This window comes from Sorex fumeus, unplaced genomic scaffold (assembly GCF_029834395.1).
Source record: "Sorex fumeus unplaced genomic scaffold, SorFum_2.1 ptg000008l, whole genome shotgun sequence".
NCBI lineage: Eukaryota > Metazoa > Chordata > Mammalia > Eulipotyphla > Soricidae > Sorex > Sorex fumeus.
The window spans coordinates 67,033,403-67,052,972 of NW_026606065.1; the positions used below are offsets into that span (position 1 = coordinate 67,033,403).

The 19,570-nt window shown below is 39.9% G+C and overlaps 1 protein-coding gene across 4 annotated transcripts in view; it reads left to right on the forward strand.

Moving 5' to 3' along the window:
* DIAPH3 (diaphanous related formin 3) overlaps nt 1-19,570 on the forward strand; it is a 553,005-nt gene that overhangs the window by 126,125 nt on the left and 407,310 nt on the right. For all 4 annotated transcript variants that reach the window (XM_056109828.1, XM_056109829.1, XM_056109830.1 and 1 more), the window contains one exon: nt 15,694-15,824. In XM_056109828.1, coding sequence (XP_055965803.1) covers nt 15,694-15,824 — 131 coding nt within the window. The remainder of the gene's footprint in view (nt 1-15,693; nt 15,825-19,570) is intronic.

Genomic DNA, 19,570 nt, shown 5'->3' on the forward strand with positions numbered 1-19,570 from the left:
GTGATGTCTCAGCTAATCTAGACAAATTTTTGCTTAAAGTAGCTGCCATTTTGTTAGACACTGTATTAGCAACGAAAATATCTGTCCTGACCCACATTGACATTGTGCTGTAGCAGCATCTAACAGAGCAAACCGACTCTGTAAATGCAATTTTTTTCTTTTTATTATTTTTATAATTAGGTCATCATCAAATAGTAGTTCTCATGATTTTTATAGATATTGAAAATTATCTGAAAAAGTAAGAAAGTGCTGTAATTTGGAAAACTATTTTTATGGCAAATTAAAAATGCCATGTGTTTTGAATTTGTCTTGGAAATAGTACTCTAAATTCTGCTGCAAACAAATGAGGTAAAAGAGTGAAGAAACATATGGTGAGTTAAGTCTTAGGCTGGATTGAAAGATATGTAAGCACAGGAGTGCTGGAGGGTTGGTAGCTGCCTTATATGGAGCCTATCCGGCTATGAGTCCTAGGACCACGTATGGTCATCTCTTCCCAGCCAGGAATGATCCCTGAGTGCAGAGCCAGGAGCAAACCCTGGACATTGCTGGTTGTGGCCCCCCCCAAAACAAGCAAAAGTACAGAGGCAGGCATGCGAAAAGTTAATCTAAGAAAGGTCAAAGAAAGAACGTCCCCTCCCCCCCCCCCCCGAGAAATAGATATGAGAATAAATAGTACAAAGGTGTTTTACTTTAGAATAGATTTAATAATGACTCCGACTAGAGGTACCTTATGAAACTACATGCCATCCCATCCCCCACCCTAGTCACCTTATAATTCATTTGGTATTTTAGAATAAAATTTACCAAGGGATTAAATAAGATTTAAAATTTATGTAGGATAAATATTCTAATTTTTGTGATGTCAGGCAGACATCCTTATCTCACTAATGTGTTTTGATACCACAGGGGATAAAGCTTCCTAAGTATTTTCATCTTCTGTGCTAATGGATTTGGAGCTATGCATACATGAGTATCCTTTTTCTCTTCAATTTTCACTTCCTTTGAAGTTATGTATAATGAAAGAAGCAGAATAACTCTGCTTAAAAGGCACATTTCTGATTATTCATGTAACATAATATTTTCTCTCAATTTCCTTTCTTTTATACCTGTATTTTGATAGTAATACAATAAAAGGGGGGAAATTGTGCTGAAAACTAATGTCCCAATTATGTGGTCTATTTCTGATGTCTTTGATTTGAAATACACCTTTTGAGTATGCATTATTATTTAGTATTTTGACTTTTTTTCTTATTTTAATCTACTAACTATGCATAGCTTTCATTTTATTAGCACCACATTCTTTGAATGCCTGTATTTTGCAAGGGAATAGTATTGGTGATGAATCCGAGAGAAGCAGATCTAGCTTTGGAAGGAAGTTCTTGTGGAGTTGCAGACCTTGCTAATAGTTTTTCTTATAGCTGCTACCGCTGTCATCCTCATTACTAACACTTTCTCACAGATGAGCCAGCCCATATTCCCTCCTGTCCTTGACTTTATCACTCCCAGTAATCTTTGTTTTTACACCCAATCTCAGGTACAAGCTAACTTGAATTACAAAATGCCACCTCTAAATATGATTAAGGCACTTTGTTCTTTGAGTGGTATGCATCTTTCCATCTTATTTAGTATCCTCTCCCCCCCTCCCCTTAACTCTTTTTGAGTTCCAGACCCTTTGACTAACACTTTTATGTGTGTTGGTTCCTCATCCCACCGCACTCTTAAATCTGTTTATATCCACTTTAGTTCTTGTTTTCCTCTTGCACAAACCATCAGCTCATTTGTCTCTCCATTGGTATAAACCGTGCGTTGGTAAAAGGAAGCTTCCCTGTTCTCTGCTTTGGTGCCTCAGCATGGTGCGCCTCTGGGAGAGTGCATGAGGCACTACAAACTTTTTCTGAATGGCCCAGAATTGAGAAGTGAATTGTCATCTTAAAACTTGTTCTACCATATGTCCCTTGTCAATGAGCTTTTTTTCTTTCGATGACATTGAACTTTTTTCTCATCCTTTCAGTGCTGCATCTTTCTTTCAGATGCTTTTGTTTCTGAGAACTTCAGTGGCATCATCATATCCTATTTACCTTATTGCCAGATCTGGTAGTCTACCAAATCTGTTCCATCTATGCTGCTTTCATTTTTAAAGTGACTGTCTCTAAACTGTATGGCATCCAACTTTTCTCTTACCTTCCATTTTTATTCACCTGCATCTCCCAACTAAATTCAATTAGCGCCTTCACTTTTTTTCATTTGCTCAGTCATTCCCATCAATATGTAAACATTGTATGTTTTCTTCCTCAACCCCCAAATCATACCCACCGTTTCTCTTCTAGCTATTGTCCCCATTTGTTTTCTCTTACCGAGTAGCTCTTCAAAGGAGCTGCCAATTCTAGCTTTGTCCCTTGAATTTCTGACAGGCTTATGCCCATTTTACCACTCAAGCCGCTTTTATGGAGGTCAAAGAGATAGAACAGTTGAAGTGAGGGAGGTGTTGTTCACTTAGCCCTTGAGACCTAAAACTTGGGTATCATCATTCACAGCTCACATCCAAAATGGCAGCAAGTCTCCTGTGATGAACCTTTGTACATAATGAGCAAATTTTATACCAGCCTGCTATCTACTCTTTTTTTTTTTTTTGCTTTTTGAGTCACACCCGGTGATACACAGGGTTTACTCCTGGCTTTGCACTCAGGAATTACTCCTGGCGGTGCTCCGGGGACCATATGGGATGCTGGGAATTGAACCTGGGTCAGCCGCGTGTAAGGCAAACACCCTACCTGCTGTAGTATCACTTCAGCCCCTGCTGCCTACCCTTGACCAGGCTATGAAATAAGCTTTCAGTTGTTCTTATTTTTATGCTTTGCTCCTTAGGGTACTCCATGGAAGAGAATAATCTTTTAAAGTACCCGGGTCATGCCAGCAGTGCTCTGGGATCTCCAGTCCAGTCTCCTGCCATGCTCAGAGGCTTCCAGGGTGCACCTGGTGATGCTCTGGGTATGATGTGATACTGGGTCAGGAACATGCCTCATACTGTTCTATCTTCAGGTCCCCAAATCTTCTGTGATTTTCATCTACACAAAGTAAGACGAATGTCCTTAGCATGGCTTATGAGACGGCGTTGTGTCCAGCATTGATTAAAGGATCAGAGAGTAAACATTTTAGGCTGTCTGTGTGACAAAGGGTCTCAATTACTTCTGTTTGTTGATGCTTCTCTTCTTCCTCTTCCTTTTCTTCATCCTTCTTTCTCATAAGCTTCTAAAAAGCTTTTAAAAAATTGATCTTATACCGGATGCGGAAAAGTATTGTTGTAAGAGGCCAGGGGCTAGGTTACCCTTGACTCCAGCGTTTAGAGAAGGGTAGAGAAGGAAAGAAATCGAGGGGGAGGAAGAGAATAAGTAATGGATGAACAGGCATCAGGGCTTCAGTGCGACTGCTGATGTGGTTGAAGTCTAGAGCCATATATCCAGAATGCGGACTCAACAACACAGAAAACATGAGATCTCAGCGCAGGCACTTTGTCATGTTCCTGTCAAGTTGGAAGGCGGGAAAGGGGTGGAACTTTGAGGGGGGGCACTAGTGGAGGGATGTTGACACTGGTGGTGGGACTGTTGCTGAAATTTTATTTATTTATTGATCCTAAACACATCCTATTTTTTTAAAAAAAATTTTGTTTGTGAATCCCTGAGATACAGTTACAGATTTACAAACTTTAGTGCTTGTGTTTCAGTGATACAATGCTCTAGTACTCATCTCTCCACCTGTGCTTGTTCTCCACCACCGATGATTCCAGTATCCCTTCCCCATCCCCCACCTCATCCCCCCACCCCACCCCACCCCACCTCTGTGGCAGGGCATTCCCTTTTTTTCTCTCTCTCTCTCCTTTTGGGTGTTGTGGTTTGCAGTAGAGGTATTGAGTGGCCGTCGTGTTCCATCTGTGGTCTACTTTCAGCACGCATCTCCCATCACAAGCGGGTCTCCAACCACAATTTTCTTGGTGTTCCTTTCTCTATCTGAGCTGCCTTTTCCTCCAACATGTGAGGCCATCTTCGAAGCCACAGAGCAAACCTCCTGGTACTTATCTCTACTATTCTTGGGTGCTAGTCTCTCATTCTGTTACTTTATATTCCACAGATGAGTGCAATCTTTCTATGTCTGTCTGTCTGTCTGTCTCTCTCTTTTTGACTCATTTCACGTATGGTGCTGAAATTTTATATGCCTAAAATTTACCTGTCAATAACTTTGTAAATCATAGTTCTTTCATTAAAAAATAATGCAAATTGTTATTAGATTGGATTGTTCCAAAAAAAATTTGGGACTTCTGCTGTATGTAGTGTTGCCAGGGTGAAGATGCCTGTTATGTCTGTCCTTGTCAGTTATAAGGGTTTGTCTCATACACTGGGATTTAGTATGGCTTTTTTATGTTCTTGAATGTGTCCAGCTCAGTCCTGCCTTAGGAACTTGTGTCTGCTTCTCCAGTGGCTTGAAATAGCCATCTCTGAATTTCCTTTGTGCCCTTCTTCACTGTATTCTGTTTTCTGCTCCTTGTTACTTTCTAGTAGCGAAAAATGCCACTTGTTCAGACTTGTGACCTGTCATCTACCTCACTTCAGGGAAGGTACTGCATTTTGGCTGAAACCAAAAATAAGAGGTGCCACTTTGACTTTCCATACCATGCAGTTACTTTTTGGCTCCTAGTAGGTGTTTAATATACCTTGAAAAGAACTACATGGTGATTAAAATTAGTTAGAAAGTGGTTAATGTTAAGAAATAGGAATCCATCGTTGAGAGTTTTGGTTTGTGAGGCTCAAGCAAGACCTTCCGGGGATGAGTACTCTTAATCCTGTTTATCTAGGAGTAAATCTTTGCAAAGGTGTTGCAGTACTGGGGAGGGCTTGGGGGGAAAAGGGCAGGTATTATAGGCAGGAATCTTAATTGAAGTCCTAGAGATCTTTTAGTGATAAATTGTTCAAACTGAAAAAATCTTATTATGACTGAAATAATTATTTACTTAAATTGCATACAGGCTGCACAGAAGAGTACTTTGGGGTTCCTGGGACCATTTCTGGCAATGCTCAGTGTCATGAGGTTCTGGGATAGACCTCAGACATGCCAGGCTTCTCGCTGAATACATAAGAATTTATTTATTTTTTTTAGAATCAGGATGATAGTGTACAGTGGGTTGCTAATTGCTTTTCATGCAATCAATTGAGTTCAATGCCAGGCACCCCATATGGTTCCCAGAGCACTGCCAGGAGTGCAGAGCCAGGAGTAATCCTTGCGCACCACTGTATGAGCCTGTAAGCAAAAAAATTTCTTTTTTTAGTCAGTAAGTTTGGTTTTTCTTTCCGAGTGTTTATTAATAAAATCTACTTGTAAAACTGTTTATAACATGTTGATCATTCTCCTGTCAGACACATGAAAAATAACAGCTCTGTTTCTCTGTCTATACCTAAAGTCTGACAGGTTTGTCTTAATTTTTTCATAAATGGATCTTTGTATGTGTATTCTTTTGGCTTGATATTTTTAACTTGATCTAGATTTGGGGATTTATTTTTCTCGTATTACTTGCATAGTATTCCACTAGGTGGAAATTTCATAACTCTGAATATTTGACTCTCATGAATAAAACTGTCGTGTACATTGCAGAGATTTCCCATCCCAAGTTCCACTTAATATTTAGTTATGCAGTTGCCGATTTCTATGGTCTGTATACCTCTAATTTTATCTTTTAAGTATATCGACTATTATAGATGAGGTCTACAAATTTATTCTTTATTGGACACACCCACAATGCTGACAGTGTCCTGAGGTCTGGCTTCTGACATGAAGTCCCTAGAAGTGACACTCCCCCCACCCCCCTTGGGGGGATCCCCTTATCTTTTTCAGTTACTCCAAATCTTCCTAGAGCATGTTGGCCAGATCCTGATTCTATTTTTCATCCTTCTCATCCTTCTGTCTAGTTAAGAACCAATTGGGAGTCTTGGTGTGGCTTCTGCCTAACACGTCCCACTTCATCCTCGGTGAGCTGTTCCGTCCACTTGATGAGGTCAATGTCTGTTTCCCTCAATACCACATCAGCATATCTTTGGCCCACACCCTTTATAGCAATGATGGCAAAGACTATTTTACACAGCCCATTGATGTTTGTGTTGAATGTTTGCAAAATATGCTGGAACTTCTCAGGTATCACTAAAGACATGGCAGTGAGACAGTGATGGCATACAAGCATACAAGTCTCCTGTGAAAGACACTAGAACTCTAACTTTAAAAGAAATTGCTGAATTGTTTTCTAAAGTGATGCTAGGGCTTTTTTTTTTTTTGTCTCCAGCAATTCAGAAGGGTTCTAAGTGTTTCACATCCTTGAAAATTTGGTGGAATTAGGTAGTGCCTTTTCACTTGTTTCCATTTGCATTTTTGATAATATGATGTTGTGGATTATTTCATGTAATTAGTGACCATTTATATATCCTCTCGTGAAATTTTTGAATGTACTTTTTTTTTTTTCTTTTTGGGTCACACCCGGCGATGCACAGGAGTTACTCCTGGTTCATGCACTCAGGAATTACTCCTGGCGGTGCTCAGGGGACCATGTGGGATCCTGGGAATCGAATCTAGGTTGGCTGTGTACAAGGCAAGCGCTCTACCCGCTGTGCTATTGCTCCAGCCCCTGAATGTACTTCTAAGTTGGATTGTCTTGTTCTGTTTTGAGTTTTCAAAATTCATTGAATGGGGTTTTCAGAAGTCATTAAATACTCCTAATCCTTTGAGATATATTCATCATTGGGAATGTTTCTCTCATGCGTTCCTGGTATCCCTCTAGGTTCTTTGGATTATGCCAAACATTTAAGACCTGACTGTGTTTTGCCCAGGCTATTCTAGGGTTGTGTCTGCAGTAGGAAACCTTGGGTGGTAAAGTTATATTCCTTTGTGTACAGTGAATAGCCTTGTCATTCTTCATTCTAAAAGTGGAGAATCCCTCATCTCACTGTTTTTCCTGTACAGTGCTGTCCACCTTATGCTCAGGTATCCATCATTCATCAGAGATCCTGCATCAATTCTTGGACTTGACCGGCTGGGTAAACAATGCGTGTTTGAGGTCCATGATGCAGGACTCTTACTTTCTTTATTCATGAGGACAGTAGCAGAAGAACTTGACTGTATGTAGGATAAAATCTTAAACTTTCACAGCTCTTGATATGTATTTTACCATTCAGTAGTGAATGGTAAAATATTTTTATATTTATATTAAAATATTTAATATATTAAAATATCAACATATTTTATATTAAAATATATTATATTTTTATTTTATTTTTATATGAAAATATTTTTGTCATTAAGTTGTTGTTAGTTTATGGTACTACAGAATTACCAGGGTTTAACCTCATTCTTTTATATGTGTATAATGTCACACCAGCCAACAAAAAGACTTTTCTACTCCTCTCTCACCTTTCACTCTGCCAGCCTCCATAGTTTTTACCATGCCTAGGATTTATGGCGTTTTTGCTTTAATAATTCATGTTTCACATGTAATGAAAGCACCCATTAATTTTTTACTTTTTATATATAAAGCTATTAATAAATGTCTTTCAAAAAGTAGTAGGTTAAATTTTTATGCAGTTTTTTTTTTTATATAGTATGAGCCTTTCTTTTTCTTTCTTATTTATTTATTTAGTTTGTTTGTTTGTTTTTGGGCTACTCTTGGCCAAGCTCAGGTATTACTTCTGATTCTGTGCCAAAAGATTACGTCTGGTGGGGTTTCAGGACCATATGTGCTGCTGAGGATCAAACTTGGGTTCACTCTGTGCAAGATAAGTGCCTTACCTGCTCTACTATATCTCCAGCTCCTTCTGGATCCTTTCTAAGAAATCTTTGTTTTTGCTAAGTTTTTTTTTCTTTACATAGATTTTACATAGGGCTGGAGCGATAGCACAGCGGGTAGGGCATCTGCCTTGCACGCAGCCAACATGGCCGACCCGAGTTCGATTCCTCCGCCCCTCTCGGAGAGCCCGGCAAGCTACCGAGAGTATTCGATATGCCAGACACAGTAACAACAAAGTCTCCAATGGAGACGTTACTGGGCCCGCTCGAGCAAATCAATGATCAACGGGAGGGCCTTTACCTTTACATAGATTTATACCTGTGTTTTCTTGTAGACATTTTATAATTTGTCAGATTTAGGTCTAGAATCTAGGTTCCATTTACCTTATATGGCTCTTGAGGAGTTCTGACACAATTTATTTAGGAAATTCATAGTTGTATTTGGTACCTTTGTTGGAAACTATTAACCACACAGACATGAATGTGTTTCTAAACTCTTTTCTGTTTCATTAATGCTTGTATCATTCTAATGTGATTGCTTTAGCTTTTTGGTAAATCTGAGAGTAATTTTCCAATTTCTTCTTTTTTTGAACATTCTTCTTTTATACCTTATGCATGGCTTTATAAGTGTTTAATGTGATTCTCAGTCTCTGAAAAGAAGCTTTCTGTTTACTGGGATTATATCTAATATATGGCATATTTTTAAATATTTTTCTTTGGGGTGAAGCCATTTAGTTTTTATTGAAAGTTTTTATTGATCTCTGTTCTCGGATTCAATGCGTCTGGAGTCCAAGGTCAACGAGTTCCACTTCCCTGGTTCTGTGGGGCTTCACTCATGTGTGAGTCTCAGCCCAAGTGTCCGGAAAACGTCCTGGAGCGTGGTGGCGGCTGAATAGTAGAGGTAGTGGAGGTCTGCTGGGCTGCTGGGAGCAGGCAGAGAATCTCTGTTCTCAGGTCTGTTGAGCCTGAAGTCCAAGGTCATAGAGTTCTGCTTCCGTGGTTCTGTGGGGCTCCACTCGTGCGTGAGTCTCAGCCTGAGAACAGAGATCCTCTGCGCGCGACCAAAGCAGCTGCACGAAAAAATCATAAAACACATAATACAAGATTACTGCACCATATTTGATGGGGTTTAAATATGGTTTGAACCATGGGAATACCTGTAAGGACGATTAGAGGCCACCCTAAAAGCCTCTATCCCTCTCGGAGAGCCTGGCAAGCTAATGGGAGTGTCCTTCCCGGACAGCAGAACCTGACAAGCTATCCATGGTGTATTTGAGATGCCAAAACCAGTAAATACAACGGGTCTCATTCTCTTGACCCTGAAAGAGCCACCAATATGGCAGCGTTAAGAAGGATGAGGAAGGAGAGGCTGATAAAATCTCAGGGCTGAACTAGGCTGCCAGAACAAAGAAGGACAAAAATGACTTTCAATGCATGTACACTGGCATCGGATGCATCCATCAAGGACCTGATAATGCAAGCGTGAAAGATCAAGTACGACATCATTGGTCTGACCAAGATGAGAAGGCATCAATCACATCACGCTGTTTTCGACACTGGAGAACAACTGTTCCTTGGAACATGCAACAAAAGAGGCGTTGGTGGTGTTGGTGTCCTTGTCAACACGGACTTGGTCATAAACATTGATTCATTTGAATGCCTAAAAACCCAAATTAGGTGATTACACTTGAATAGATGTGGCTCACTGCTGGCAGTTTCTATCTTTGTTGCCTACACACCAACATCCAACTATGATGAAGGAGAAATTGAGAAGTTCTACATGGAGCTGGAGACGTTCTATAAAGAAGACCACACCTTCTACAAGATCATTGTTGGTGATTTTAATGTCAAGACAGAACTGAGAAGATCAGCTGAATAACTCCACATCAGGACCCATGGCCTAGAATGGAACAAATAGGGTGCGAGACTGTCTGAGTTCATCATATCGACCAAGATCATCCATGGTAACTCACATTTCCAGAAGGCCGAATCTAAACTTTGGATATGGGAGTCTCCCGGTGGATGGTTCCACAATGAAATTGACCACATCATATTTAATTGATGGTCTTGCCTGACCAATGTTGCTGTTGTCCCAAAATTCCAAATGGGATCGGACCACCGTCTCTTTTGTGCAAAATTCTACTTCACAGAGCAGGAAGAAAGGGCTGCAAAGTTTAAGAAGCTAACTCCCAGAACAACTACCAACTGGGAACTCTGGCACTATTGCGGTAACATGGGAAGATGCCGTCATTGACAACATTGACAAGGAATAACATCAACTGGTTTAGCACCTCCATGATTGTGTGAAGAATGCCAAGAGAGAGAAAGCCACAAAAAGATGCCTGTCTTCGAAAACTCTTGAGCTCATTTGCCAATGTGGCTTGGAGCAAGCCTCAGGCAACTTCAAGGAAACGTCCAAGCTTGCAAAGCAGTGCAGAGAAGCCATAAAGGAAGACCTCAGAGAGAAGAGCAGCAGTGCTGGTAGATGTGGCAGAAGCTGGGAAAAGCACTCGCAGTGCCCGCCTCTCTTTCGCCAACTACAAGACTAAGATGACTGCCCTCCGACGTCCTGATGGATCTATCACATCCTCCAGAAGGGCAATGGAGAAGATTATCCGTGACTTCTACTCGGATCTCTTTGATAGCCACGTCCACCTGCCCTCATACCAAATTCCGCAGGATGGATATGTCATTCCCAAAGTTCTTCCTTCCGAAATCCGACATGCCATTTTGTCGGTAAAGAATCGAACAACACCTGGCCCAGACAAGGTCAGACCTGAACATCTGAAGAACCTGCCGTCAGTACTCATCAATACACTGGCTCAGCTCTTCATGCACTATCTGTCTGAATGCAAGTTTCCGTCCCAATGGAAAACCAACAGGTCTTTTCTATTGTACAAGAAAGTAGTCATCCACGACATTGGCAACTATCACCAGATCTGCCTCTTGTCTGTTGTCTACAAGCTCGAGTCATCCTGAATATGATTGACAGAGCACTAGATGAAGGAAAACCAGGCGAACAAGCCAGTTTCCGAAAAGGATTCAGCACAATCGACCATATCTACACGATAACCAACCTCATTGAGGTTTCTGTGGAGTTCAAGATGCCGCTCTGTCTAACGTTCATTGATTTAAAGAAGGCCTTTGATTCTGTTGAGACTAAAGTGGTCACTGAAGCCCCGACCAAACAGGGTGTACAAACTCAATACATCAGGATCCTTCATGAGCTGTATTGCAGATTCAGTACCAGAATGTCACCATTCTACAGGGAGGTGATCATTGATGTCAAGATAGGGGTTTGGCAGGGTGATACCATTTCACCGAAATTCTTCAGTGCTACCCTTGAGAATGTTATGCGATGACTAGAATGGGAAGGAATGGGAGTGAAGATAGATGGTCGGCAACTATAACACCTCTGCTTCGCTGATGACATTGTTCTAATAACACCAAACATCAGCCAAACGGTACAAATGCTGTCTGAGTTCGACTGTGAGTGTGGAAAGGTCCAACTACAGCTAAATCTCATGAAGACAATGTTTATGAGAAACGGTCTCGTTCCTGATATTCCATTCGTTCTCAACGGGACAAATATCTCTGAATGTAACAGTTATGTGTACCTAGTTCGAGAAGTCAGCATGATGAATGACCTGGCACCCGAGTTGCGCAGGAAGAAGAGAGTGGCTTGGAAGGCCTTCAAGAGCATTCAAGAAATAGCTAAGAGGACGAAGAACCTCCGGCTCTGGGCACATCTCTTCGATTCCACTGTTCTTCCTGCATTAACATATGCCTCAGAGACCTGGGCCCTATGAAAACAGAATGAGAACGCTATTCAAGTCTCTCATAGAGGAATCGAAAGAGCTATGCTTGGAGTATCATGTTTCACTCAAAATAGAGAAAGAATCTGGAGTTATGACCTCTGAACTGAGAAACCTGAGAACTAATATTAAACTGTGTTTCTTAAGGTAGATTCCTCTGAGTCAAAAATGTGATGCAATACCTTCAGTTATTTCTCACTTTAACTACACATTTTGTGTATGTTTTAGTGCATAGATACTTCTCTTTATTTTGTTAAAATTCTTTTGATTAATTGGTGCGATTTGGGGGATGTTATTAAAATGCCATATCTTAAAACTTCAGTTTTCAATTGTTGGTAGTATTTAGATTATACAGTTACTAAGTTTTATATTTGTGCTTCTATGGTCTTAGTTGTTTTTTGTAAATAGCTGCTTTCATTTAGAAACAGAAGACAACTTTAACTTTTTTTTTCTGGTCTTCATGTCTGTTGTTCCCTGACAGCATGAGCTGGGACCTTCAGGGTAAGACTGAATGGCAATGGTAGGAATCGTTGAGCATTGAATGGAAGAAGCTGAAATATTTCTTCTGGTCTCAGTTTTAGGATGGCAAAAATGTTGTTTTAACCTACATATGAATTATTTTAGCTGGAAGACTTCATGAATTGGGACATGTGATATCTCATTTTCTGTCATTAAAACAAGCTAAAACTTAACTTTTTTTGATATGTTCAAATTAATCTCTCTAGGGCTTTTGCTTTAATGACTTAGGAGTATTAATTCAGTTAGCTCTTATTTCATGGAATTACATCTTCAGCTTCAATTATGTAAATCTGTCATAGTTAGACGTTGGAAGAATTGAGGTTCCAATGTATGAAAATAATCCATTATATATTTTCTTGGTCACATCTGGCTGGTTGTGTGCAGGGTTTACTCCTGGCTCTGCATCTGGGGCTCACTCTTGGTGAGTTCGGGGGACCATGTGGGGTGCAGGGGATCAAACCCAGGTCATCTGTGTGCAAGGCAGGTAACTTATTCACATTGCTCTCTCTGCCCCCCTAAACTATTATCTTTTATAAAGGAAGTCAAAGATAACATATTAAAATTGCAAGTTTGAAAAGGTCAGAATAAATATACTAATTTGACCTAATAAATAACTATGAAAAAAAACATTTAAGGGAATTAAAGGTGATTGCCTTTGTGAGATGATGCTTCTCTCTCAAGTAGAGCAGATGCCTTTTTTTGGGGTAAGGGGCAACAAAACCCTTAATATAACTTTCCCCTTCCCCATCCCTGTATTGTTAATTATTGTATTTAAAATGATTATGGCTCTGCATATTCCAGACTTTTTCTGTAGACACAAATTTATATTTATAATGCAATGCATTATAATTGTGCCATTTTCTCTTTTGTTTTTGGACCACGCCTGGCTGTGTTCATGCTTACACCTGACTTATTTAGGGATCACTTCTGGTAGGCTCATGGAAACATATGGGGTGCTGGGAATTGAACCCAAGTCAGCTGCATCCAAGGCAAGTGTCCTCCTACTTGCTGTACTATATAGCTTTGTTTTATTTATCAAAGTTTTATTTAAAATTTCTCAGTCTTTAAAAATTTATTATCATTTTTGGTTTTGGGGTTCTACCCAGTGGTGCTCTGGGATATTCCTGACTCTGTGCCGTGGAGTGACCCATACCAGTGTTAAAGGTACCATGTACCGTTTGTGGTACTGGGATTAATCTGGGGTCCACTGCATACAAAGAAAGTATAACTTACTGTAATGTTTCTCTAATTATTTTGACTCTTGATTATTCTTCTTGGGGAGTGAAACTTCATACAAGGTAGGATTTTTTGTTTCTGATTCACCGTTCTACTATCAGTAATTGTAAGCGTCTGGAAAACTGTGGGCAGTGGCTGTTTATCTGGTAGGGAAGTCTCCTAAGTTGTTTTTTGATACTGTTGCCAATTCTGATCCTTCTGAAACTCCTCTGGAAGGCCAATTTTTCTTGTGCCTTCAGGATTGGGTCCCGGTTTTCAGTTGTTTATGCTTTTCACTTCTCTTTTGAATATGCAGGTATTTAACATTTGCTAGAAGAAATTCCTGTTTAATTCTTCCTAGATATTTTCTTTCCTTTTTGATATTACTCAGTCTTTTTGTATTTCACTTCTCCAGCTGTCCCTTCTTTGGTTTCATTGATGTGCTGTTAAAGGAATTAGCCTATATTGAAAAATACCATTTTCTTGCTTTTCTTTATCTAGACTGTAGGTTTGTCTAAAGTATCCAGAATTAGTGCTTAATATAAGTTAAATGAATGAATGACATAGTATTTTCTGTAGTGTGTAAACTCACACAAAATAGGGGGCACGGCACCCACAGCGGTGGTGGCTCTGTCTCTCCCGCCGCCCGCATTCGGTAGTCTCACCCTTCTCCCACCCCGGAGAGGTCGATGGCTATGGTCAGGCAGAGGAAGGAACGAGAACCAGGCTGGTAGGTATTAGTCGTAGTTTATTCTGATTCTCTCCTCATCTGTCTCTGCTCCTGTCTCTCTCTGTTTCTCCTCGTCTCTCCTTCTGTCTCTGCCCCCTTGCCCAATCTACGGTCTCCTTATATCTCTGTCCAAGAGGAATTGGGGAAAACAATTACATAGGTGCAGTCACGATCAACAGGGGTAGAAATCTTAGCCTCAGGGAAGACCGCTCCTAGGACAGATCCTTCCTCAGCAGGAGGACCCACCCTAGAGCATAATCCCATGGGCGTGCCTCTCCTCTCCTTGTCCCACAAGCATATAAGAATATAATATAAATCATTTTGTATGGATACAGTAAGAAATATCTTAAACTTATAGAATTGCTCTCCTAGGGCTATCTCGATCTCAGACTATGGTGCTCAGGCCAGATAGTCTTTCCCACCCCTAGCAGGATCCTAGTCTTGTCGTTACCTTTGGATCATGACAGCATTTGTCTATGATCAAACTCTTAACTTATAGTTAAGAATCATGGCACTTTGGCCTGGCCCATTTCGCTGCCAGGGTAGCTCACTGCTTGCCCTGGGTCCATTCAGTCCCTCCTCGGGACCCTGCTTTTGGGGTGTTAGGAACTAAGGGCAACTGAGGTTTAAGTCGAGAAAGCAGATGCCCAGGGGTGAATAATATTCAAGGCCAATCAAATCCTAAATTACAAAGTATAATGTTAACGGTCTTCCTGTATCTATACAAAAAGGATATTACTTTAAGGTAAACTATTCATAAGGCATAAGGAGAGGAGAAAGGCAATATTTCACTCATATATATAAAATCATAGATTTCTGGGAAACTGATCTTACAAATTAACAAAGTCTGATTAAGGGGAAAGCTGATTAACTGGGTGGGAAGGAGAGCATAGGGAAGACTGTTTACATGTTTACATGTAAACACAATGGAAGTGGAAGTGCTTCAGGAGCACTGTGATGGGTGTAACCAGATTGATGGGTGTAACCAGATAAACCTAAGCTTCTTGAAGGACAAAGCAATGTTACCCAACACTGTAGTGCTTGGAATGTGAATTTAAATTGGATTTTTGTTTTTTATGTGTCTAAGTGGAGTGATAGCACAGCAGGTAGGGCATTTGCCTTGCATGTGGCCGACCCGGGTTCAATTACTCTGACCCACTGAGAGTATCCCATCCACATGGCAGAGCCCGGCAAGCTCCCTGTGGTGTATTTGGTAAGCCAGAAAAAATAACAACAAGTCTCACAATAGAGACGTTACTGGTGCCCTCTCAAGCAAATTGATGAACAACAGAAGAACAGTGCTACAGTGCTACATGTGTCTAACCTATGTGACTATTTTAGATATTCTATATGGTATGCATTTTATTGTTTTTTATGTTTGCATTTGAAAAAGTTCTTGAATTGAATTTTTTTGATGTTACATAACTATCATTTCTAGACCCCACAGACTATAGTTTCAGACTGATGGAGAAATTGGCCCTTTAAAACATTATGCAGTATAGTTGTATGTAGCTATTAATATGAAAGATGGAATCATTACTGTTGGATAACTGATACTTAAACAGCATGAATTAATTTTAAAAAAATCTTATTTTACAGGGAAGTCTTAAGAGGAGGCGGCAGATTTCACCTCAGGAATTCATCTATGAACTGAAAATTGGCTCCGTGGATGAGAGACTTGTCACGTGCCTAGAATCACTCCGAGTGTCTTTAACTAGTAACCCTGTGAGGTAAATTTGTGGAAACATCAGCAGGGCATTTACTAAATTAAACAAATGTCATTAATCTGCCATTTTCATTTAACACTTTCTTCATGGCGTAACTAAATTAATGGTGTACCTCAAAACGTCTCAAGGTAAAAATTGAATACTTAAGGTTTAAATGCATGGAGAAAGATAGTTTTAATACTACTGTTTGAAATTATTTTTGAGAGATAGCCTATGAATTTAATTATTCTATTTGAATTTTCAAAAATTATGATATTTTCAAGAAGAGAACAATCAGAAAACATAAATTTTTAATTTTGAGTGGCTTTGCTCTGAATTTAAGTCTTGTACACATACAAGATTTCTATTTGAAATGACAGAAAATACATTTAACTTTAGCCTTTAGTGGAACAGGTGTCTGCATAGTAACCCATGGCTGTTGACAGAGGTATTTATCAAATAAAAAGATAGCATGCAATGCAATCTGAATACCAGACATTCTTGCAGTAAAAATTGTTATCTGAAATTCAAATTTAGATGTTTTATATCTGGCAGCATTATCATAGGTGCCTCCTTATGTCAGTTTTCAGCCTGTTTCCCCCCAATTAAAAAATATTATTTAAAATTTTTTAAAGAACTGTGATTTACAAAATGATTAATAGGTGGTTTTAGACATATAATAGTTCAACATCAATCTGACCACCAGAGTCAACTCCTCTCCACCAGTGTTCCTATATTCCCTCCTCACCCCAATCCCATTTCTGTCTGTCAACTTGATAAGGAACATTACAAAGTTTCAGTGGTTGTGCCTTAGCTCTCATGTTTTCAGTTTTGTTGAGTCTGTGTTTTGCCTCCATGGCTACACCACTCACCCATATCACCCGTATAACTGAAATCCCATTGCCTGTTCACCCATTACGTCTCGTTTTCTTCTTCCCCCCTTGATTTATATCCTTCTCTGTCTTTCTCTCTAAACACTGGGTGATCTAGACATCCCCCTCTTACTATATTTCCTCATCCAGTATTTTATATACCATAGAAACGTTGTCTTCTCTGACTTCACTCAATAATTTTTTTCTAGTTCCAACCACGTTGCAGCAAATTGAATGATTTCATCGTTTTTTGCAGCCGTATAGAATTCCATTTTGCATAAATACACCCCTTTTGAGAGCGTTTTTTATGTGGTGGAGGTAGATGTTCCAGGGTAATTGCTGGGTCATATGATAGCTCAATTCTAAGTTTACTGAGCACTCTGCATACTGTTAAAAAATTATTAAAGCACCTTGATTTACAAGGTTATTTATATTTGGGTTTTAGTTATACTATGTTCTATCACTGGCCCCACCTCCTGTGTCTTCTCCTTCCCCTAGGGTTCCCAGGTTCCCTTACACCCACCTACCCCATTCCTAGCCTGCCACTTGGATGGTTTTTAAATTAAATTGTAATTGATTTTAATGAAAAATGCACATTCTTAACTTTGGTTAGTGAAGATTTGGGTCTAGTTTTTTTCTGTGTTGTTGACTGTGGTTTAGATATTTAGCTACACCTCTCATTTACACCGCCAGTGTGCTTGGGTCCCCACTGATCCTTGTTCCCCATTGCTTCCTGTTTTTTCCTTTTAACCCCCTGATTTTTTTCTCTCTTCTCTTTCTCCTTCCTGTACTCTGGGGCCAAGGTTGATTTAGGCATCCCCCCTTCAAACATTGCATTTCCTCCTCCAGTTCTATATACCACTGACAAGTGAGGTCATCCTGAACACAGGTCATCTGTTTTCAGCCTTTTAATCCAGAATATCCTTAAACATTCTCAAGGACGTGTTAGAAACTGAGCAGTCATAAAATCAGAAAACTTCACTGTTGCAGCGCTTTATGGTTGGCCGTTTATGACGTTTTGTGTCTTAAGTGCTTATTTCTGAATAGGAATATTCGGCTTTATGGGAATGAAAAGCCCCAAATATATCAACTAACACTCCTCCCCCATCTCTCTTTCCCCTTTTTCCCCCTCCCTCCCCTTCTCTCCACTCCCTCCCCCTTCCTCTCTCTCCCTCCCCCTCCCTCAGTTACCACCTCTCTCCTCCTCTCTCTCCTCCTTGCCCTTCATCTTTCAAAGACAGTATTTTCTTTCTGAGTTTTAGTCTCCTTGTTTCAGGGGGTGGCAAGTTGAAGTCTCCAACTATTGTGTTTCTAATAGTGTCTTCTTTGGAGTCTATTAGCAGTTGTCTTAAGTGTTTTGCTGGTCCCTCTTTGGTGCATATACATTTAGAAATGTAATATCTTCCATATGTGTATCACTTCACTATGAAAAATTACTTTCGCTGTCTCCTGTAACCTTTTTTCAGCCTAAAAATCTTTGTTGCTGGATACTAGAATGGCCACCCCAGCTTTTTTGAAGTAGTTGTTTGCTGAAAGAACTGTTTTCCAGCTTTTGAGTTTGAGTCTGTGTTTGCTCCGACTATTCAAATGTGTTATGTGTTTCTTGTAGGCAGCAGAATGTTGGGTTCAATTTTTTAATCCATTTTGCCACCCTGTGTCTCTAAATTTGTGCATTTAGACAATTGACATGGAGAGATATTGTCATGGTGTTTGTGCCATCTTTCTTTAGAGGATTACTGTATTTGTGGGGTTTGTCTTGCCTTACAGTAACCCCTTGAATTTTTCTTTCAAAATTGGTTTTGAGTCTGTGAAATTCCTGAGTGGTTGTTTACCCATGAATTTGTGTATTGTTTCTTCAAATATGAATGAGAATCTAGCTGGGAAAAGTATTCTTGGTGAAGCCTTCCCTTTGTTAAGTCTTTTAACTATAGCCCACCATTGTCCTTGGACCTGGAGGGTTTTATTCTATAGGTCTGCTGTAAATCTAAGGGATGCTTCTTCGTATGTCATTTCCTTCTTTGATCTTGCTGCTTTCAGTATTTTATCTCTATCTACAGTGTTCATCGTTCTGACTTCATCATCCTGAGTCAGATATAGATATGTCTTGGAGGTTTGTAGTTTTTTTTTTTTTTTAAATCAGAGTCTCTTTTAGCTGGTACCTTTTGGGCTTCTTGGATCAGGATGCCAGCATTCTCCAGCTATGGAAACTTTCAGCAATGGTGTCTTTAACTACCTCATTGGGGTTACCTCACTGTTCCTCTGGGACATCAATGATTCTTTTGTTCCTCTTGAATTCATTCCTTAGTTCTCTGGTCTGCCCTTGGGTTATTCTGAGATCATTTTCCATCTTTTGCCGTTGCCTGGAGGTTTTCTGCATTTCATCCTCAAGCTCACTCTGTCTTCAGCTGTGGTTACTCTACTGTTGAGGACACCCATTGAGTTTTTCTTCTCATCTATCAAATATTTTATTAATGCCACTTCTGTTTGCAGTTTTCTTATTTCTTTTCTCATTTCCGTCTGTATTTTATTAGTTCTCTGTTCCACTGTTTCTTTCACATCCTCTTGTATTTTATTGGATGTCTGTTTCACTGTTTCTTTGAGCGCATTAAATATCCTCACTATTTTGTCTTTGAATTTCTTATCAGAGAGATTATGTATGTGGGCATCCTTGTTGAGGCTGCAGGGTTTCTATCTTCTACACTCCTTGTGGTGGGTTTCTGTACTGTTTCCCCATGGTGCTTGTGGTAGTCTAGAGGTGGTTCTTTCTAATATACTATCAGCATCCCCACCTCACTGCCAGGGAGGAATCTGGGAAGCTTGGTTGGTGGTAATCTCTTTTTTCCCCCATATAGGATATGGTTGGGGAAGTTAACTGGCTCATACGGTTCTCCTCTTTGA